At 38.7% G+C, this 23,850-nt stretch overlaps 2 protein-coding genes across 4 annotated transcripts in view; one reads left to right on the top strand and one right to left on the bottom strand.

Moving 5' to 3' along the window:
* DAAM2 (dishevelled associated activator of morphogenesis 2) overlaps positions 1-7,657 on the bottom strand; it is a 232,472-nt gene extending 224,815 nt beyond the window's left edge. The window contains exon 1 of one of the 3 annotated variants that reach the window (XM_088145491.1): positions 7,524-7,657. The gene's annotated coding sequence lies outside the window, so the exon portion shown is untranslated. Of the gene's footprint in view, positions 1-7,318; positions 7,341-7,523 lie in introns of those variants that run through there. The other 2 variants (XM_088145498.1, XM_088145510.1) reach the window with 2 other exon arrangements.
* Positions 7,658-21,274: 13,617 nt separating this feature from the next.
* Positions 21,275-23,850, top strand: part of KIF6 (kinesin family member 6) — a 166,145-nt gene continuing 163,569 nt past the window's right edge. The window contains exons 1-2 of the mRNA XM_088131852.1: positions 21,275-21,340; positions 22,931-23,040. Of these exons, the coding sequence (XP_087987978.1) occupies positions 21,275-21,340; positions 22,931-23,040 (176 nt within the window). The remainder of the gene's footprint in view (positions 21,341-22,930; positions 23,041-23,850) is intronic.

Genomic DNA, 23,850 nt, shown 5'->3' with positions numbered 1-23,850 from the left:
AGCATAACCACTAGGACTGTGTAGTTTTGGGATGTGCCTTGGAATGTGTGGGAACATGAATGAATGAATGTGTGGGAACATGAACCTGTCTGCAACTTATTAAAGCAGCTGCATCTGTTTCCAGGATTCCATGACTGCAGCAAACATCTCCCTGCAGTAGCGGTGCAATCCTGAATACAGATGCAACTGTGTAGCAAGTCACAGAGAGGTGCTGCATTCACATTCCACAGCATTTTTCCCAATCACGCTCAAAGCTTTGCATAACTCCAATGATTACTGTCACCCTATCATTTCTTTTTAGTGGCCACTTTAGGGTTTCCCTGCTGTTTCCCTTCATAAGCTAGGTGGTACTGATGTCAGCTCTTCCCTAACCTACAAGAGTATTCAGAAAGTAACTACAAGTTTTATTATTTTTCATTATTACATTATGTTGCTTTTCCTCTAGCAGCACATCAGCTCCATGACATAAATAGGGCCAGTCACTATTTCTCAGCACAAAGTCATCCAGCAAGATCCTCTGATAAACAGAGACTTGAACTTGAGTATCAGTCCAATATCTTAACCAGTACAGTATAACTGATGATCTGCCAGCATTGCAGTGAAAAATATCTAGAAAAAAACAGTTCTGTGCCCAATGACCTTTTGTACTACGTTCTCTTTTCTATATTGCATCACATTTCTGCATCCAGCGTATCCAATAGTTGCTCTGTATAGTTTGTCAGCAGATATTCCACAGTTCATGGTCTCTGCTATGCTGAATCATAATGCATCTAACGCATCATGTGTTTTCTGTTGGGGAGAAGCAAATCCATATGAATAAGTCTCAGACCCAAACAGTACAGAAGTGGCTTATATTTTTCATTTGGTACCATCTTATTAGCTTTTTGAATATCCATATTGTTATGGCTTTAGGACACTGTTCAAAAGGTTGCCAGAGAATGTGTTTATTCTTGCAAATCATGAGCTACAATATTGGCTTCCGTAAGTTGTACAGCTGGAGTAGATGCCCCCTGAGGCAACCAATGCCCCTTCAGACTGACAAATGGGTGGCTAATGGTTATGATTTTCATTCAGTAGTGCACGAATGGAACTGGGAGATGGCTTTCTTTTCCCAAAACCAAGGGAAAAGAACTAGAGGAGAATGTTGACCTTACTTTCTCTGCAATAAATCCTGTATAGTTTTCTTAGAAATCTGATGGGAACAAGAGATCTGTTGGGATGTTAATCCTATTAACGTGTCATCTTATACTTGATCTGAATATGCATGTAAACATTACAGAAATATCAGTCTCTAGTGAATTCCTTCCACAGATGCTGAAGATGTTGGGACATTTGAAATATTTCACTAGGAAGTGGGATACATGCTTGAAGCACTGAGGCTGACTTCATATTTATAGCAAGTTATCATGCAGCTTGTTTCCGGTGAAATGTGCTATATGAACCCAGCCACTGTGGTTTATTGAACAAACTATGGTTAAGAAAACTATAGCTCTGTGCTGTGTGTGAACCAAAAGATCAGGATATACTGAAAAACTCTAGTACCTTTTTGGCCAAAGTGCACTATTTTGCCAATTGTGGCCCATTTTTCATTTCATAATGAGTCAAATGACCTTCACAAAGCATCAGTCAAAACAATCTTCTAGTGAGTTGTGTCAATTCCTTTTAATGCATTCATGCTGAAAACTGATCAGTAGTAGTGTCTGAGAGCAAAATTGCAAGATGAGAATCTAACAAAATTGTAAGAGAATAAATATTCTGCTGAAAAAAAGAGCACATGTTCTCATAAAATGGGGTACATCTAAATCAGTTTTGGATGAGTGAGATCTGGTTTTAGATGACACACTGCTAAAGGAGATAACAGTCTTAAAAAAAAAGTATTTCTATGTCTCTACTTTTATCTCTTATCAATCTACTATCCAGTATGATGCCAAGGTACAAGACAGCATTCTTCACTGAACTTTTTCCTGCTCAATCACACCAGTGATGTAATAATAATAATAATACTAGTTATCTTGGTGGTACTGAAAATGAGACCAAAAATAGAATAAATAGCAGCTAGCTTTGCAGTTTTTTATTATGGAAAATACACTTGACAGCTAACAATACTCTAGGCCAAATTGGAAAATTTTGTCTCTGAGGTCCTGCCAGCCTGACTCAATTTGTCCATTATAAGCAATTCTTCTAGGAAAACGTGCCATATACTTACTGGAAATAAACCCCACTCAGAAAGCAGAACTGAATAGTTGCTGTGTTACTCTTCTGCAAATCCAGAGGTACTGGTATTAGTGCCAGGCAAAATTTTTAGACTACAGCACAGAAAGATAATCACAAGGACACAAACAGTCATTTTCCTTTTCAGAAAGAGCTGGGGGCATACAAGCATATTAGCCTTTGAATATCTGTCCACTAAAACATTAGCCCATTTCGCTAGTCAGCATAAGCAACATTCCAAACAACACCTAGCATCAGTACAGAAAAGGATTACAGCAATCATTTCTTTGGCAGCAAGTCAGCTCTGTTGACACAGCATTGTTCCACCTCCACCCAGGCCCACTCTCCCCTATTCAGCAGCACATCCTCCACAAGAGATAACAAATAAAAGCTGAAGCAACCTTGAAAGCGGTTCTTTGAAATGCGCTAGCCTGTGAAGCATGATGCCACAGAAAGACCACTGATGGAATGTTCTAAGGCAGGGTTTCTCAACCTTGGCAATTTTAAGACCTGTGGACTTAAATTCCCAGAATTCCCCAGCCAGGATATGCTAGCTGGGGAATTCTGGGAGTTGAAATCCACAGGTCTTAAAGTTGCTGAGGTTGAGAAACCCTGTTCTAAAGGTTCACTTCATCCAGTATTTCATGTCATACAGTGTCCAGTAGTGTACTAGGACACTTGCAAGCATGTCACTTTGAGACTGTCAAACCATATATACAAATACAATACAAAATATTGTCGAAGGCTTTCACGGCCGGCATAAAACAGAACTTCAAGAACACGGCCACACAGCCCAGAAGACCCACACCAGCCATCACAATACAAAATACTTTAATGACCAAGTATAAAATATATACAAGGAATTTGTCTTCGGTGATGAACAGCAAGATCAACGGTGCGTTTGGATAGCAACAGGAAATTAATAAATAGTAACAATAACACTGCCCCAGTAAAATAACTTTTCCAAAGGAAGAAGCCACTGTCCAGTACATATCAGGTCATATAGTATTTAACAGAGCAATGGCACAAAGGAAAAAACTATTCCGATATCTAGATGTTTTAACATATGGTGCGCTGTAGCGCCGTCCTGAAGGAAGAAGTTGGAACAGATTATATATATATATATATATATACACACACACACAGTGGGGCAAAAAAGTATTTAGTCAGCCACCAATTGTGCAAGTTCTCCCACTTAAAAAGATGAGAGAGGCCTGTAATTTTCATCATAGGTATACCTCAACTATGAGAGACAAAATGGGGGAAAAAATCCAGAAAATCACATTGTCTGATTTTTAAAGAATTTATTTGCAAATCATGGTGGAAAATAAGTATTTGGTCAATATCAAAAGTTCATCTCAATACTTTGTTATATATCCTTTGTTGGCAATGACAGAGGTCAAACGTTTTCTGTAAATCTTCACAAGATTTTCACACACTATTGCTGGTATTTTGGCCCATTCCTCCATGCAGATCTCCTCTAGAGCAGTGATGTTTTGGGGCTGTCGCTGGGCAACACGGACTTTCAACTCCCTCCAAAGGTTTTCCATGGGGTTGAGATCTGGAGACTGGCTAGGCCACTCCAGGACCTTGAAATGCTTCTTACGAAGCCACTCCTTCATTGCCCGGGCGGTGTGTTTGGGATCATTGTCATGCTGAAAGACCCAGCCATGTTTCATCTTCAATGCCCTTGCTGATGGAAGGAGGTGTTCACTCAAAATCTCACAATACATGGCCCCATTCATTCTTTCCTTTACACGGATCAGTCGTCCTGGTCCCTTTGCAGAAACACAGCCCCAAAGCATGATGTTTCCACTCCCATGCTCCACAGTAGGTATGGTGTTCTTTGGATGCAACTCAGCATTCTCTCTCCTCCAAACACGACGAGTTGAGTTTAGACCAAAACGTTCTACTTTGGTTTCATCTGACCATATGACATTCTCCCAATCCTCTTCTGGATCATCCAAATGCTCTCTAGCAAACTTCAGATGGGCCGGGACATGTACTGGCTTAAGCAGGGGGACACATCTGGCACTGCAGGATTTGAGTCCCTGGCGGCGTAGTATGTTACTGATGCTAGCCTTTGTTACTTTGGTCCCAGCTCTCTGCAGGTCATTCCATGTGGTTCTGGGATTTTTGCTCACCGTTCTTGTGATCATTTTGACCCCACGGGGTAAGATCTTGCATGGAGCCCCAGATCAAGGGAGATTATCAGTGGTCTTGTATGTCTTCCATTTTCTAATTATTGCTCCCACAGTTGATTTTTTCACACCAAGCTGCTTGCCTATTGCAGATTCAGTCTTCCCAGCCTGGTGCAGGCCTACAATTTTCTTTCTGGTGTCCTTCAACAGCTCTTTGATCTTGGCCATAGTGGAGTTTGGAGTGTGACTGTTTGAGGTTGTGGACAGGTGTCTTTTATACTGATAACAAGGTCAAACAGGTGCCATTACTACAGGTAACGAGTGGAGGACAGAGGAGCCTCTTAAAGTAGTAGTTACAGGTCTGTGAGAGCCAGACATCTTGCTTGTTTGTAGGTGACCAACTACTTATTTTCCACCATGATTTGCAAATAAATTCTTTAAAAATCAGACAATGTGATTTTCTGGATTTTTTTTCTCATTTTGTCTCTCATAGTTGAGGTATACCTATGCTGAAAATTACAGGCCTCTCTCATCTTTTTAAGTGGGAGAACTTGCACAATTGGTGGCTGACTAAATACTTTTTTGCCCCACTGTATGTATGTATGTATGTATGTATGTATGTGTATATATATATATATATATATATATATATATATATGTATTACCCTTGCTAGTAGCCACTGAATGCTCATTGCCGTGAATTTTTCTAGCACTCTTTAGCATGTTTCCTGGTGATGATGTGACAAGTCCATAGCAATTGTTTTTATCCCGACTTTATTATTTTTATAAATAACTCAAAGTGTCAAACATACCTAATACTCCTTCCTCCTATTTTCCCCACAACAACCCTGTGAGGTGAGTTGGACTGAGAGAGAGTGACTGGTCCAAAGTCACCCAGCTGGCTTTCATGCCTAAGGCAGGACTAGAACTCACAGTCTCTGGGTTTCTAGTCTGGTGCCTTAACCAGTAGACCAAACTGGCTTTTTTTCTTCTTCTAACTATAGAGGAGTGAATGGCCATTTGCTGCCTTCTGGAATGTTTTTCTTTTCTGGGCTTTCCAGATTATCTCCCATCTAAGTACAAACTAGATGTAATCCTGCTTAGCTGTCAGGCCCAGCCCAAGAATGACAACGAGGCAGTCCAGTCCAGTCCAGTCCCTTTATTAGCTTGCACCTAATAGAATCTCGCCAGACTAAACCTATGCTAAAGCAACTAGTGGATATACCCTGTGAGACTCTAGGGAAGGGCTAGTCTCAGCTTCTTCATCTTCTCATGGTCCTGCTGCGGGCTGAGGAAGTGCTTGCCCTGTAACCTCTCCAGGAATGCTCCCCCTCCCTCCTGATAACCTTGATCCTCCATTCCAGTATCCTCCTGGCACATGCCTTCCATTACATTAGCTTTCCTAAGAGCAGCCAAGGTTGGTACCCACCATGACAGTCCCTTTTTACATCCCCATCACCACATATGAGGACACCAAATTCTTTGGCATCATGATGGGGATGCATAAAAAATACCATTCATTTGTCCCTATTTCTTCACTCTTTCCCAGTTCAGTCACTTTTAGTCAACCTTCCTCCTGGATTCTTAGGGCTACACTCTTGTAGTCTCCCCAGCAGCACAACCTAGGGCTGGGGATTTCAGGAATTGTAGTCCTAGCATACCTGGAGCGCACTGAGTAAAAATTGGAGTGAACTGGTTTTTTTTTAAATAGCAGACAGTGAAGCAACCAAGATATACAGAAGATGGCATGGGAGCGGCGAAACACAAGGAGGAAGCTGAAGATCAGTAGCGTCCCATATAAAAGCCAAAGGAAGGATACCATCAGAGCTGCCTTGTCAAGAGACCTACTTTTCAGCACAATTACTCATATTATTCCCACATACAGTTCTGCTTTTACACAATGAAGTTCAAGTCAGAACATTATGATCAAATCCTTTTTCTTTTCCCCTCTAGGAATGAAACCAAACTATACTGCCTGCCCTGTTATTTCACTTTTTATCCCATTGGTCACATGAAGAACTACACTAATTTAACGGAAAGGGCTATGAATGAATTAAGTGGTATGATGGAGCTGTGGCAAACAGTAGGTTTCTATTTTCCTTCTTAACCCATCTTAATGGCACTGCTCTGTTGTGCAATCAAAGCATCTCTCCCAAGCCATCCGGATTCTAAATCTTTGACCAACAATTCATTTTGGTTGACCTAATGATAAGGTCTCTTGCCTATTATAACCCTCTCCATAAAAGATGGATTCAGTTCCTGTGATTTTGCATTTCAGCCATGGTTTAAAGCCAACATGAAAATTAAATGGGATGAAAGTAATGGATTGGTGATGCCTACACTTTCTTTTCATTCCTTCATCTCTGGCAATAGAAAATGTTACTTCACTAGCTTGAACTTGCAAATCCTGAATCTCCTTGGTAGGAAGTCTAAGTACTTGCCTGTCAGGAAACTAGTAAGGTAATTCTTCCCACCCTTGTCCACTCACCCACTGAAGCCTGATGCAGTGCAACAAGAAATTTTCAAGCACAGCTAAGCCACCAAGGAAACTGCCTTTGATTGCAGGAGGCACTTGAAGGGCCTATCAGACACACACACACACACCATGCAGCATTTGGAAATACTTAGGCTCCAACTAGGCTACTTCTGGTACACAACTGAGGATGGCTGCAAGGTCGAATTAAATGGTTAGGGGATTAGGAATGGACTGAATGCAGACAAGCCTGGTCTAAGGTTTTCCCTATATGATTGGGTCCCCGACTAGTCAAAGAGAAATAAGAGTCCAGTCACGCCTGTGCTTTATTTTTACCTGGTGGCTGTATTCCTGCAACTTAGCCTGGGTACTGAACCATCATCTTAATCAAAACGGGCTAGTTCGCCTATCATACTAAGCCACAAAACCCCGGAGCGAGCTTAAGGCTGATCAAGCCTGCTACGACGCGCGAACGTATCTGCAAGATCTTTACCTGTCCCAGCGAAGCGTGTTGTGCAGAGCAGGCCGTTGGCTCTCCTCCCTCTCTCTTTTAAACATACGCCCCCCCACACAACCCCCCCCCCCCGAGAGTTTCCTTGCTTCTGCGCGCAGCACTTCGGAGAAATTCAACCCGAGCTCCAAATCGAAAGTCTGATTTCCCGGTCTTGCACCGATTTAGAAACGGAAAGCTCACTCACTCTCCCGCCTTTCTCCCGCTCGCAGCCTGGACGGGACCAAGCCAGCAGCTGCGCGGGCCACTCTCCTGGCACGGGGCGCCCCACCGCTCCCTCTGCAGCCTGGAGTCCATGCGGAGCCCGACCGCTCGCCCTGCTTTCCTCCCCCGCCGCCTTCGGAGGGGAACTGCCGCAGCTTTCCTTTCCAAGGAGCCTTCCTCGCCAAGAGCCTGTGACGTCAGGACGCCTCTACGAGATGTTTATTTATGGCTGAAGTGGTCTGAATCGCTTTCCTCTAAAGGGCTCGGCTTGCCCCGCATTCAGAGGCGGGGTGTTCACGCTTTCAGGTGGAAAGCCTTTCCAGAGGGTCGGGAGGGGGAGGGGGAGGGGGAGGGGGAGGAGCGGACGTAGGCAAGCGGGATCCCCTAGACTTCAAGGAAAGCCCGCTGCTGCTCTCTTGCTCCTCGAAAAGACATTTCGCGGGTGCGAGGAGGGGCCCCGGAGCGTTCGGTGCGTCCGCCACCTGCAGTGGGTGTCACGGGCTGCTGCTACTGCTTTAGCAGGAGAGAGCATCTGCAGCACACGGCGACCTCCGCTGCTGAAATGCCACAGCGGCGCTCGGACATCTGAGGGGTTAAAGATAAATGAATGGATGCCTCCTATGGGAATTGTCCCACTGGGTATCCGCATCCACCCAGGAATTGAACATCCGCTGGTTATTCACTTCCTGGGTATCCACTTTTTGCCTTTTGGAGTCTGACCCCCATCCAGTGTTTCTTTACTACTGTAAAGTGATTTCTAAAGCCATTTCTCCGTAGCCAAGTTCAAGCATTATTCAGCCCTCCTTGTTTCAGCATGAAATAGTGCCATAATAAATTTTGCTGACTCTTTCAGGATCTTCGTCCTGTCTCTGTTGCAACTCCTTGCCTAATTGTGTTGACCTGATTTGTGGGTGTACAATTTGTTAAAAGCAACCTGAATGGTCTTCACTAGGTGAACTCTCATCCTTCTTCAGGTCATCAGCCACCAGGTAGACATAAACCCATCACAGTAGTGCTGCAGAATGGGAGGGGTCTGCTACGATTGCACAATCCTACAAATTAACTTTGATTCCTCTGGGGTGTTTTGTCTGCTTCCCCACCCATACCCTATCTGGGTTTCTTATTTTATTTATTTACTTATTTATTATTAAATTTGTATGCCGCCCATCTCCCCCCAACGGGTGACTCTGGGTGGCTCACAATTAAAATCAGAAACCCATCAACAATTAAAAATCCCCCCATCAATAGTCAAATAAATAATCCATTAAAAATCAAATCTAAACAATAAACCCTGTACATAAATACTAGAAACGTTCAAGATGACCGGGGGGGGGGGGGGCAAGGTCAATCATCCCACAAGCCACCTCCACTGGTGCGAGCCCCCATCCGGCCCCCAGGCCTTCTGACACAGCCAGGATTTCACCTCTTTCCTGAAGGTCATCCTTCTTATAATTTAAAATCATGAGAGTTGAAGGAGAAATGAAGATGGCTTCCAAGCACCTTGAAGGTGTGAAAGAACAGTTTCAGGTGATTGGGTGGGATGGTAGGGGGACTGCTTTTATTTCAGTACACAAAATACTAACACAAGGCTGTTTAATTTATGGACTGTGAATAAGATAAAGCTAACCTTATGTAATCAGGGGAAAGACTGGAATCATCAGAGCATTCTGGTAGGCAAACCATATATGCCCAGCAAAAACCTGGGCAATCGCCAGATGGCGGTGGGGTGGGGACTCTCTTTACTGTCCTCTAGTGGTCTAGATGTTTGCAGCCCATATACAGGATGTCTAATTCTGGTGCACTAGAAACTTCAAATGGAGACAGGGATTACACTGTTGAGCTACTGCAGTGGTTCACATTATGCAGTTTTGCCCTGGATATTTCCCAAAAGTTTCTCCAACCCTAAATCCAAAGCTTAAGAGAGCCGGTTTGGTATAGTGGTTAAGGCACTAGGCTGGAAACCATGAAACTGTGAGTTCTAGTCCCACCTAGGCACAAAGCCAGCTGGGAGACCTTGAGCCAGTCATTCTCTCTCAGCCCTAGGAAGGAGGTAATGGCAAGTCACTTCCAAAAACTCTTGCCAAGAAAATTGCAGGGACTTGTCCAGGCAGTCACCAGGTATCAACACTGACTCAAAGGCAATAATAAAAACAACAACAACAACAACAAATCCAAAGCCATTTGATCTTGCTCTGGTTGAGTAGAAGTCTATTCTTCTCCATCCAGACCCCCATAACCTTCAGATACTGAGACAGAACTCCAACAGCACTGCTTGCCCAACCCAATGCAAAGATGTACAACTGGGTATCTTCTAACTCCATGGAATGTGGGATGTGGGCTCAATCTCTCCCTCCCATCAACTCTGACTAAAACTGGTCCTCAAAGGAAGAAGGAGGAAGGAGAACCAGCTCAAGACTGTACCTTCAACTCCTAACCTCTGGAGTCAATCTGAAGAATACCATGACTGATGGTATCCAAAGCTGCTGAGAGATCAAGGAGAGCCAGGATGAATGTACAATCCCCACTCCCACCAGAGGTCATCTACAAGTGCAATCAATGCTATTGTCAGCCTTTCAAGGTAAACCAGATCAGAAAAAAGACTCTATAGAAAAACTAGATTTTCATTCCTTTCATAATGAAAAATTCAACAGAACAGTTGATCAAGATGGAGAATATTCACTTCTTGGATAAGAATTTAAACCTGTCCTCTTTCTCTCAAACAGACCTTCATAGAACAAGTGAACCAATGATTTCACATAAGTAATGTGCTAAATATGGAGAAAGAGGCTTTCAGGACTTATTCTAGACAAATCTCTCTTAACTTCATTGATAATATACCCAAATTTCAATCAAGGCAGAACCACACAGCTGAAATTACAGGGGAAAAAAGGCCTTTATAAAATAAAACATACTTTTTAATAAAAAATCAGTACCGCACAATATTGAATAATTAGAACATTAAGTCCCATAGCTTTTATGGCACCAATTCTAGTCTTTATGACAAAATTAAAAAGTGATGGAGATTGGAAACAGATATTTAATTTTGAAAAATGAATGTTATTTTTTTTTCATAGAACCCAAAATAAGATATTAGATCTTATTTGAAATATTGACCTACCATATGGCTAAAAGAAACTTGGAATCTGAATACAGAGAAACAACTAGATGATAATAGTTGGCCATCTCTATGGTAGTATGGAAGTGTCTTATCAACATCTGTACAGGAAGTATATACTAAGTTCTTACATCAGCAACATTGAACTCTGTTAAGAGCTTCATATATATCTGATAAATATTCAGTGAATTGTTGGCAAAACTGTAAACTGAACAGAACATTCTTTCATCTTTGGTGAGAATGTGGTAAAGTTTCAGATTTTTGGAATAAAGGTTTTTGACAAGATAGCATATATACTTAAACAGAAAATTGAGTTTTATCCAAAGTCAGGTTTACGACATATATTTGATGGTGCAAACAAAACAATGGCAAAATTTTAAAAAACTCATCAAATTTCTACTTTTAGCAGCCAAATTAATTATTGCTAGAACAATGAAAATATCTATATATCATCTCATAGAAACCTGGTATGATAAATTCTGGTCTACAGCATTGTTTGAGAAAGTTTCTGATAAAACCCATTGTTTGCCAGTACAAAGTAGCAAATCATTCTTCTACAAGGAATGGCGGGATTTTATTGTTTATATATGAGATAAGCATCCTGCTAACAGTCTGTATTAGAAATTATGGGCAAATTAAAATGTACCAGAATCATGTAAATTTTAATATTTTGATAACAATAATAAAAATTATATCAAACTGTTATACTGGGGAAGGAGGAAAAAACACCCAATTTCTGAATTCCTTCTTCACAGCAGTATTACAAGTTATTTCATTTCCACCAAGTGCCTCAACAGAACATAGCTGCTGTATTCCTCAGCAATTCTGCAGCTAGAGCTCTGGGAAACACAAGCTAAAGTCAGACCCAGAGTAATGGAAAATAGTGCTGAGCATTCCTGCCTCTGATTTCTTCCTAAAATATTAAGCTCTCATTGTGTTAAGCCATGGTTTACTGAATTCTGCTTTGATTGCTCAACATGCTAAGGTATAAACCACAGTTTACATGCCATAATGGCTGGGCTTGTACATGTTAAGCAACATTAAGTAACTACATGTTAGTTTAGTGTGATGCATGAATCCAGATTCACAGCATGCTGCTATTGTTTAAAACACAGACACGCCCAAGCATCGTGGGGGGGAGGGTATTTACCTAAGCAAGATTTGAGCAGCTGGACACATTGGTTAAATGTAGAAGGCTTAACCAAGTTCCTTAGGATGAACATTCTGGTATTTGTGAAGCTCCAGAGATAGAGGACATAGCATATATATTATTTGAATGTCAACTGCATAAGAAAGAGAGATCAGTATCTTGGACCGCACATCAGAGGAATGGCCTATTGGGATCCTTACATTAAAACAACGTATTTCATGCATGTTCACAACCCAAATATTACATATAACACAGCCCTTCATCTGAATAAAACAGTACCACTGAGAACTGCACATGTGCATCTGATTGGGGTAAACTTTAGGGGTGACACAGAAATGTGATTTGCATTTCCTTTTAGTTCTGCATTTTACTTTATTTTGTAACACATGGTCTTTTTTGTATTTTGTATTCTGATATGCCTTAATGTCTAATCAATTGATGACGATGATGATGAATTTCTCTCCATAGAACTTTTGTTTCAGCTTTGCTAATTTGCCAAGGCTGGGAGCAAAGAGGTTAAGACCAGCCAGGATCATTATTAAAACATGGTTCAGGTGTCCTCCATATCTAGGGCCAAGAAACAAGTAGTGAGAAGTTACCATGGTAAGGGCAAGAAAAAGAGGGAAGGTTTAAACACAGGATATGTTATATATAGCAGATTATGGTTGCTAGATTATGCTGTAGCTGATCATCTTTTTTATTAGGGCTTCTTGTGTTTTCAGTAAAAGCAACTTATACATCTAAGTTTTGTTCTTGCCTCTTCTACTACTTCAATGCTACCACTACTACTAGAGACAGATTTATTGTTATGCCTTGAATAAAGCTCTGGCCAGAGGACTGATTCATATGGAATTTTTGTAACATCAGAACCACCTTTGCATAATTTGGACCAATGCCACACATGGGGTTTGAACAAATTACATGCTTTAATCCTGTATCCTGCAACACTGATGAACAAAGAAACCACAAAATCTGCATTATCATCCTGGTTCACCTTGACAGATGCTATCAGTCCATGCTCAATTCTGGGAAAGTATCTAGCATATAAACTAGTCCTCAACCAATCAGAAACAGAGTCAAAACTAGTGGTGCACAAATCTGTCACGTTTGCTTTCTCTCTCTTTTTTTAAACTTTTCATTACATTTATGAAGAACTTCATAAATTTGTCTAAGTTATTAAAAAGTAAAACCCTCAACCAAGCCCATCTGTACCAACCCAGTTCAATATTTACAGCTGTTCCCAGCACTGTGGGGATCAAGTTATATTTACTTTACTGTGGAGCTGTGAAAGCAAAGACTTGTCCAAAGAAAGACATAGAACAGAATTCAGCACCCAGACTTTTAAGAATTCAGCATTCAAAGCCTTCTGTTTATCTGGACAAACTTATTCTATTACTTTCCAGGTCTGACTATTTATTCCATTTATAAGACTCTATAAATCTATACATTTAATTTTTCATACATTTAGAAGGAATTTACCATTTTATTCAGTTCTTATTTAAAAACAAACTGAAGGTTGCCTTTATTCCCATTCCTGACATGGGCCTCCTGCTAGGCTTGGACCTTGAAAGGGCTACAGAGAGCCACCACTGAAAGTTACTTCATGTTCTAAGGATAGACACTTTGCTACTTCTGGGCCTGAATGGGCAATTACAAGGGAACCTCATGGTTGAATTCACACAAAACATTAGATCGTAACTGGTCTTAGCCTTAATTTGTTAAAGAAACTGTAACAGCTGGGCTCACATATAATTCTAAGTATAAAACCATAGTTTACCAACCCAAGAACCTGGATTCATGCAATACACTAAGCCAAAATCAAGCGAATAACACAGCAAAATGAAGCAAATCACAGAGTTTTGTATGTTGTAAACAGCATACAACCTCTGATGTACCATTCTGAAAAGATTCAGAAATTGTTCTCAAAAATCGCAACTGAATTGAAGTTAATATGATTAATATTACATTTAGGGATTACTTACGTTCACTACACTGAATTTTAATTAAATGTAAAATCACATCAAATGTATTGTATTGTTCTGTTCTCATCACCTGGCTCTGACAGGTTGTTTCAGGGTCAAGTGTGGTTCTCAGCCTGATATGTTCTATATCTCTAGATTAGGGTAGTGCAGAAATCTGAATTCAAAGGGTAAAATGTAATTTGGTATGTGCATGAACATGCATGTGGAACTTGTCAGGATACCTTAAGCCAATTGGATCTTTTTCTAGCTGTGTATCAGCTATGGAAGGCAGTCATACAAGGCTAGAAAAGGACATAGTTGTTTTAAGGCGCTCCCAACAGGAGTTATATGAGCACCCACGTGAAATCTGAATCCAGATCTCCACATAGTTCTAGAACCCAATTCCAGCAACTGTGATTTAATTAAGAAACCAGGATTAAAATCATAGTTTAGTGATGGACAAACCAATTATTTGTCTGCAGTTTATACTGCATCATATAAAAAGGCAGAATTGTTTTTTTAAATGCATTGATGCATAAAAAACTGCTATCAAGAAAGGAACCTTTTTTCTTATAATATCACAGAAATGAATGGAAAATAACAGTTGTTAAGCCAGCTGGACATATGGAACCCACAAATCTGGTTCTACAAGATACTTTCACCAAGATTTTTCTCTATAGAGATATTTTAGGAAACAAGCAAGTTTTATCTTCCAATTCAGAGGAGGACACACTACAAATAACTGTATATCCTGGATTTCTACTATATGAGTGAATTACTGCAGTTAGAATTATAATTCATTTTCAACATGTCATCTCTAGTTAGAAATTTCAGAGACCAGATGTTGATCACTGCTTGCAAATTACACGCATGATATCAAAAATTGGGTTTAATTATGCTATCTGCTGATAATGCTATACTGCAGAGAATAATGGATCTGAGTGTATTATCCTGAGAAAAGTTTTTAGAAACAAATGACAATGTTTTATATTATTTTTTGAATCAGCCCCTCATACACAGCAAAAGAACACCACCAATCCCAATGTAAAATACTGTATGTCAAACAGTGACTCAAGGGTAATTCTTTCAGTTCCATTTGTAAAAAGACATGCTGTTCCCAGTGATTCCCAGTGCCACATCCAATTGCTTCCTAACAGAAGGCTTTAATAGGAAAGGTTGCAAAAGGTAAAACTTTACAGATGTTTTCCAGTAGAAGATTTGACTTTTAACCATCAGAACTATGACTATCCCTATCATTACAAATAAGGAGGCACTAACTTCAAGTGGTATAGAAATGTAAAAATAAATATATATACCAATTCTACAGATTTCTATGGAAGTGTGAGAGTTTATTTTCAAGACCTGTGGTCAGGTTTCCTCAATACCAATACTTGAATGAAAAGGCTGGAAGGTTGAAAAATAAGGAAACAGTTCTTTGATAACTAGCTATATTACAGATACTAGAAAAGCTGTAATTAGAGCAGAACACCAGCAACTGCCAACTATAATAGTCCCACCATATATATATGAAACAACCTCAAGGTTCCAATTTTAAATCTTTTTCCTACTAGTACACTGTAATGGAGAACAGGTCATTCTTCTGCGTAAGTGGTATTCTTTATATTTGACCTTGGTCCTTTTAGCCCTTGCATTGATCAAAATGGACTTTATCTACAATAGGGAAAGCAGAATTGAATGGAATTGGCCAAAGTTTATTTTCTGTCAAGGAAAGGGGCTGCATTGACAAATATATATTTGAGAGATTTCTCTCCAAGAGAGTATTGGTTCCCGAACATTACATATATAACAGGTCATTGAGGAATAATTGAGAAATAATCCCAATGAAATTTGGGGAAATTCAAATTCTTAAAAGCTCTGGGAAGCTCTTTTTTCCTTCCAGCTAGCTCTCCTTGTCTTCTGATGTGACACTTTCTCCCCACACCCACCCCACATGCTCAACCTCTCTTCCTAATCCTCTGCTCAAAAGTTCTGAACTTTAGGGAAAATCAAGTCTTTGATGGATCTTATTTAAAAAACAATCCTTAAAAAACAAGAGAGATCAGGAAATTGCCTTGCTAACATAGATATAAAATGGAATGGATCTGTTGCGGCAATGGAAGATAAGAATATATTTCCCAGGGTAGCCTGCTGTCTTCAGTGGACAATGCTAACTCATAATAAGTACTGAAAAACGACGGAATTCCCAATGATATTGAAAAGAGACACATGCCATTTTGTTTTTTGCTTCAAGCAACAAATTGCTTTGAGTCAACCCTGATAAGGATTTCTCACATTTTCCTCCTAATATGTGCTCCTCAGTAGGAGACACGCTTCTTCATAACTTGATGGTTAAAACTCCCATAGGCTTTGGGGGAAGATTAATGTTATCAAAAGGAATATTACCTCGAGATTAATGTATATTTTAAAAGGAATTCCAATGTTAATCCCTATTAGATACTTGACACAGATAGTAAGCTAATGGAAACATTTTTATGGAAGGTTAACGCCCCTTGAATATCCTTGACAAAATTGAGGTTACCTTATGATAATGGTGGTTTCAACCCACCAGATAGTCAATTATATAATTGGGCTTTTATTTTAATATCTATGTTCTATGTTCATATTTATGAATATTCTTATTTTAGGGTCCATTTTAGAAATCCAGTAAGTGGATTTCTTGAAACTTGAAAACTTGGCAAGTTTAGGGTCCAGGTATGTTACACAAGGCTGTCATTGGTTGGATTCTTACACTGCATTAAGCCATAATGTTGTTGGTTTGGTTTTGACTTCACATGTTGTAATTATTCAAGGTTAGACACACCATGGCTTAGCACACTGTAGGAACTTAGTCATTCAATTCATTTTTTAAATATAATTTTTCCCTATTCATATACATTCTACATCAATATGCAATTGAATGCTGATATGTGCAGCTGTGATTAGTTCACAGCTCAAAAAATGCAAAAGACATAAGAGACAATTGCTTAAAGTGCATATATTAAAAATTGCATTGCAATGTGTGTATTAGAAATGTCAATTTTATAAATGTTGGTACTGACTTATATTTTTAAATATTGCAAATTTACACAGAAACGAGAAGGGAACAAACTTAAGGTTGGAAAAATGAAAAGCACAATGAAATTAAAATTGACAAATACATTCATTTCTAGATGCTATCAGGATTAGGGGGAAAATATTGTACTTACTGAAGGGAATTTATCAGCCTTTTCCTCTCATGGCATGCTCTAAGCTTTATTGTACTCCCCACAGCCCTTTCAAACCATTAAATACCATTTACTACATTTAAAATTGTCATAAAAAACTTTTCATGCCAGAATATACAAGAAGCCTTTGTGGAATCAATTCTTTTGTGAAGAAAGTTAACAACCCCCTAAATTATTTCCCTGATTTTTTTTTTCTGACTTAAATGTATTTATTCCTTTGCAGCTTGCTAGCTCATGCTTGCATTTGCTGCCCATTAGGATCTAGTGAACACAACAGTTTATTTGATTCCTTTTTGAACTGTAGATGTTTCTAAGTTTTGACTCCAAACAACATCAACAGGAGAGGGCAAAGGGGAATATGGCAAGCAGCCCAGGAAAAAGCAAGCCAAGTAGGGTTGGGAATTGGACACAAAAACAATAAGCCTTGAAAGCCAGTCTTCATTAAATAGTTTTATATCCATTGGAGAGGAATTATGGTTTAATATAAGCCACAATTATGGAGACTTATGGATGGTAACAGGAATATTATGTAAGACTTATACATTTATGCCATGACTACATTCAGATTACCACGTGCAGCTCTGCTCCCCTTTGAAAAAAGAGAAAAAGACAGCTACAATGGCTAATGGGTGGAGCACTGTGATTATGAAGAACAAATAGATTTTTTTAGAAGACATTTATATATGGAATTATGAAAGAGAAATTCTATTTTCTCTTAGGCCTATAGAGCTTACGGTCATCCATGAAATTGTCAGATGAAGGATTTCTTTAGCTAATGCTTACTGTGACAAGTTGTAATAACTACTAGCTTTTGTAGACCTCTTTGAAATAACAAATACATTCATAATGCATTGCCCTATAAGTGACTATTAGTTATAGTGACAATTTAATATAAGGGGACCTATGTTTAAAATCCCAACACAGTAATGTTAACTGTAGAATAGTAAGGATAGCTGAAAATTTCATTGTTTGATTTTTGATTAAAATTTTCCAAAATTAGCAACTTCATACATGAACTAGATTTTTTTTTTAAATGTTATGTTGCCCTAATATTTTCATAGCTTCTTAATTTGCACATTTGAGAGTGGTAATCTTCTAGGTGTTTTGTTAATATAGAATAAGATTCTTTTATGGACCAAGAAATATGTTATATGTCTTAGTAAAATCAAACATTTATTTCTAAATTATGAGGAACCAGTTTTTAGAGTAAATTCTAAGTTAAAGTATGGAATGATAAAGGGCAAGTTGCTGTCAAAAAAACCTACACAAATGCATCCATGATCACATCCACAAACAATCTCGACTTGAAGGAGATTCTGTCTTTTTTTAAAAAAAATATCCCTCTAAAGAAGAATGCATTCTTATGTATAAGTGATCCAGCCATCTGTTTGGCAATTTCTGTAAATATTTTGAACTTGTGTAAAAGGTAGGTAGGTAGATTCTACTTTGAAATTACAGATTAATGGCCATTAATCCAGAAACATGGGACAATAGCTTTCTGAATGAGAGAATATTTCTGATAAAAGGTTTTCAACAAAGAGTGCCTAGGATACAATGTTTTTAATCCCCCATCCAGTTGTATATCATCATGGCAGGATTATCAGATTAAACCTCCTGTACATTAAAACAAGACACGTTATATTATTTGATAGTAAGATAATGGAGTATTTCCTTCTAGGGGTAGACAAAGGATTCCCCTTCAGAAAAAATTTGGAAGAGTCATTTAAAACAAAAATCAAAGTAGATATGTTAACACAAAACACTAAGATATCTTTTAAAAATGAAGCAATTTTCCAATGTGGGTTTCAGTTTCCCTGTACTCAGTTGGGATAATTCAAAATTCAATCCTATTCTGGGATACAAAAAAAAAAAAAAACATTACTACCTTTGCAAATTCCCAATTTATCTTAAAAAGATTTAGGTTCATAGATCATACTCAATCATAATCTGTCTTAGTTCTTTGTAAGTTAATACAGCTCAATGAGGTAACCTACGTAACTATGAATTGCCTGAGACAGTATAGTTAAATATGTGCTAAATGAACTCAAGAATACTGATTATCTAATTAATCCCATCCTTTTTATGTCCTGGTTCATTGAATAATTTACCAAAAGATTGGTCTGACACATGTTGAGACATAAAGTGGCTTATTTTTAGTTTTATGCAATATGCAAAACCAGGCACTGTTTCTGTTTATTTAGTTGCTATTAAATCATGGTTCATAGCTTACTATGATAAGACTATCATAAACTGGAGTTAAATTGTCTTAAAGCCCTTTAAGATTATATTAAAACAAAGAAATCCTCCTTCCATATCTTCTTTATAGAAGTACACAGGGAAGCACGTAAGAACTGCAACAAACCAACCAACAAATAAATAAATAAATAAATAATGTATGTGGATACTCAAAGGGCTGCCATATCTAGGCTACAAAAAGGTAGTTGTACACCTGATGGATGAGTTAGAATTAGAGTTATTGCAGTCCAGATATGAGATATTGAAAAATAATCCTGGAATAAGTCTAATGTGGGTCTGAAAAGAAAGCATATTCTTACTGTGAAGAATTATGTTGCCATATATCTACCCTTTTTTTTTCCTTCCATCTTCAAGTCAGTGTCGACTCCTGGAGACTGCCTGGACTAGCCCCTGCAGTTTTCTTGGCAAGGTTTTTCAGAAGTGATTTGCCGTTGCTTCCTTCCTAGGGCTGAGAGAAAGTGACTGGCCCAAGGCGACCCAGCTGGCTTTGTGCCTAGGTGAGACTAGAACTCACAGCCTTCCGATCTGTAGCCTGATGTCTTAACCACTGTACAAAACTGGCTCTGCCTACCCTATTAAAATACAACACATAAGCATGTAGCACTTTCCATGTATGAAATAAATGCAATATTATAACATCTAATTACTAATATTAAAACTATTATTCTGCATTGGTAGTTTTTGTTCTGCTACAAATTATGAAGATTATCAAAGTTACTACTCTTCTAACAAATTTGGAATTTTCAGTAATACACCCTTGAACAACCCAACTTTTACATAAGTACTTACATGAGTTTCATGTAAAAACAAACAAATCTCAAGTTTTAAAGCTCCCATCTTGGTACATATCTGTAAGGGCATTTAGGACTTTTAATGTTCCACAAGACCACTTAACACAAGACATGGGTTAAGAAATTCCACATAAAAATAACATTATTTCTCTGAGTCTAGGGGAAAAAAAACTGAAGAGAAATCAACCCATGCCTCCCACAATAATAATTAAAAAAGATTAAAGTCATTAAATAAAAAAAATAAACATAATGAAAGAAATGACACAAAAATGCAGAATACTAGAGGTAGGCCTGGAATTGTGTGAACCCAAGCAATTGTGATTTTATAAATCATTTATAAGCAAGCCATATGCAAGGCATGAACCTAAACAAGTTTTTAAACTATTTTATTTTATTTATTTTAAACTAAATAAACCTAAACCTTGGAGCTAGAGTAGTAATAATCTAAATAATCTTGGAGCTAGGGTAGACAAGATTTCCATGTATGTAGTTGGAATGAATACAGTACTTAATATACAGTCCTTAAGTTAGCACTGAACAGAGATATTTCTTTTAATCTTTCTGTAATAAGGTTATTATTTGAAACTCACACAGACCTATCTCAAGGTGGCCATATTGCAAATTAATAAAATAACAGAATTTGAACCGTTCTTAACTTAAAAAAAAATTAGCAAAACTGTCGGTGCCTGAGGCCACTTCTGAGCTTGGGGCTCAGACCAGATAACCTCCTGGCCACCCTTCTGATCCATGATGCTCCACTCCATCATCTAGGAGGCATCATGGTTAAACAGGGGCTTACTATCAGCCAGCCATCCCTAACACAGCGCGCACATCGATTTTTTTAAAACTGTTTGGGACATACTGTTTGGGACTAAAAGAAAAAAAAATTGCTAAGGAGCAATATACACCGCCTGGTCCCCACGAAGAGCGGAAGAGTGAAGGGTTTCTTTAAGCAAAGAAAAATAGGCACACGTTATTTTATCAAGCAAACGCAATGCATTTCTTTTCCTCTACTTAACATTCAGACCCATTACATTCAATGGGATTTACTCTGCCTTCTTGAAGCTCTTCTGGGTAACGGAACCGAGACGTTCAGCTCCCGGGCGCGCGGAGGCGTTTCCCCAACCAGGCGATTTGTCGCAAGGCACGACGGGTAGTGTTCCTTGGTTACCGTTGCTAGGGCCGGCCTTGAGCCCGCTCGTTTGTTTCCTGACCACTGAGAACTTGATTCGCGGAGATGGTGAGACAGACGATCCAGATCTATGCCCGGGTGAAACCCCTGGGCAAAAGGCAGCCCCCTGGGGTAGGTGAAGGAGAGAACCCACTCGGCCTGGGCAGATGGTGGAGAGAAATAGTGGGCGAGAGCCAAGCCGAGCCAGAAGCTTCGAAATGTTAAAAAACATAGAGTGACTGCATGGGGAGTAGAGCAGTGTTTCTCAACCTTGGCAAGTATAAGATGTGTGGACTTGAACTCTCATAATTCCCCAGCCAGCATACTGGAGTAGAGTACACCTTGGCTGAAGGTGATGGAAGGGATGAGGCAGAGGGAGGGAAGGCTTTTTGTAGAGGCTGGGTGGGAAAAGTGAGCAGGACGCAACACAGGACTTCTGTAGTCCTTCCCCTAGAAGACAGGGACGTGGCTGCTTGGAAAATGCATGGCTAAATTTGAAGCTGGGCTGCGCATAAAGCCAGATGTCCATGTTGATAATGTGTCTGTTGTTTTTAATCCCTGCTTTTCTACTTTGACGAGGTCCCAGGGTGGTTAAAAAATTGGAAAAAAACAGGCAAATTAAAAAAAAAAAGTTAAATTGACAGTAGAATAAGTACCACAATCATTTATCAATTGAAAGCAAAGTGAAAGAGGTAGCCCTTTAGAGATTATCTAAATGCTGAGAGGCCAAACGCACATTCCAATGAACAGATTTCATCCTGGTATTCTAAAGCCTAAATCTCTTAATGGGAAGAAGTAAGCTTTTGTTGGAAGATCATTCAGCCCATATAAATGGTAGACCCGGAGAAGGTTGCTAGATGCACATTTTTGGAAACACAGGATTCAATTTCATTGTTATAATGACATTCAGGACGTTGCTGCTGCTTTTTAAAAAAATCAGTATTGTAAAGAACACTGGTAAAGGGTTGTAAACTATTGCATTAAAAAAAACTAAACAATCACTAGGGTTATAGTAAAACATGTTTGGAGATGAGGCTTTCATTATTCAGTCTCTCAGTTTATTTGTGGAATGATAGGAGGAACTAACATCTCTATATTTGTAATTCTTCCACCTTTTCCATCACTTTTATTATTTGTTGACTATCTGAAAAGGGAGAAAAGACAGACTAAGTGCACATCAAGTATTGAGGGTTATCCAGTTAGAAATACTTGAAGGTGCCATAAGATTGTTTGCTCATTTTGTTGCAGTGAACTTTCGGCCACTCTTCTGAAGTTTGATGAAATGGAATTATTTTGGTTGTTGTAACTTTTGACAGCTATGTGGCAGGCAACTTTATCAATTAACTTTCCTTCAGCCTTAAAACTGCTTTCCCTATTTGAACTAAATGGAGTAATAAAAGCTGGAATCTTATTCATACTTACTCAAAACTATATACTGCTTAACTGAAGTGGTTACTTCTAGCAAATGTCAAATTAGCATTTTTCCAGAAATTATATGGAATAGTATACATGTTTTTCATGTAGGATTTTCCTCATTCCCATATTTTTATGTGTTACTTACCTAGAGTTGGATCTCTTTTACACTTGTTATGAGAATTCTTTGTGTACCAAATCCTATTAAGAAATTGTCCTACCTAAGCATAAGGCTAAATCATGGAGTGTTTAAATTATAATAATTTCATGAGTACAAATATTTTCAGAAAGTGTACATGTATTTTGTAGATATATTCAGTTGATGAAGTTGAGACATCAGCATTTGGTCTGGAGATTATTGTGCCACGTGATTTGGCAGATGGATTTGTCAACAACAAACGAGAAAGCTACAAGTTTAAGTAAGTTACTTTGATTCTTTGGTTGTTTGCATGTAATTATGAAAAAACGGTTAATCATTTTGATGTACAGTTGCAACTCTTTATTTTACTGTTCTCATTTATGGAATTTTAAAATAATGTTTTACACTTCTAAAGCTTTCAGAAATTCTTGCAGTTTAAACTTCACTCTAATTACAAAGTTGATATTCTTCCAAATCATTTTACAGAACAAAGGTAGTGAGCATGACATTTATACATGTTTATGTTGTTTATAACAGGAAAATAAAGTAAACCATATTTCTAATTCTGAATGAATGAAATAGAGCAAAATCATAAACAAAGCCTACCCAGTAATTTAGTCTAGCTTCCTGCCAGAAATGGACTGTTTTGTCAATTTTGATAGGAATCACCTTTTTTAAATAAAACCACCAGTGAGGGAGATTCCATGGCCTATTAGAGTAAACTCTTCCATTCTTGAACAGGCTGTACTATTAGATTTTTCTCCCCTAAAATTGAAATTCCTTCTCCTGCAATATGAATAAGAAAGGGATGGGGAATCTGTAGGCTTCTAATATTATTTATCTCAACATGCTTCATAGTGACCATGCTGGCTGGGCTGTTTGCTTATTTGAATTTATTGGAAGATTTAGCTGGGAGCTATAGGTCAACAACATCTGGTGGATGATAGATTTCCTATTCCTCTTGTGAAGCAACTGAAAACAATTTTTCTCTTTCATCAGTATGAAGTAGCCCTTCAGATATTTGCCAGTGGCTAGCATCCTACTTTTAATGTTATTTTCTTCAGATATGCAGTTCCTTTAACTTTTTCTT

This window comes from Python bivittatus, unplaced genomic scaffold (genome assembly GCF_059951505.1).
Source record: "Python bivittatus isolate LINGU-HERP-01145 unplaced genomic scaffold, Pbiv_v1 ctg000020_np1212, whole genome shotgun sequence".
Lineage (NCBI taxonomy): Eukaryota > Metazoa > Chordata > Lepidosauria > Squamata > Pythonidae > Python > Python bivittatus.
The sequence above is the reverse complement of the archived record's forward strand: the minus strand, read 5'-3'. Positions and strand labels throughout refer to the sequence as shown.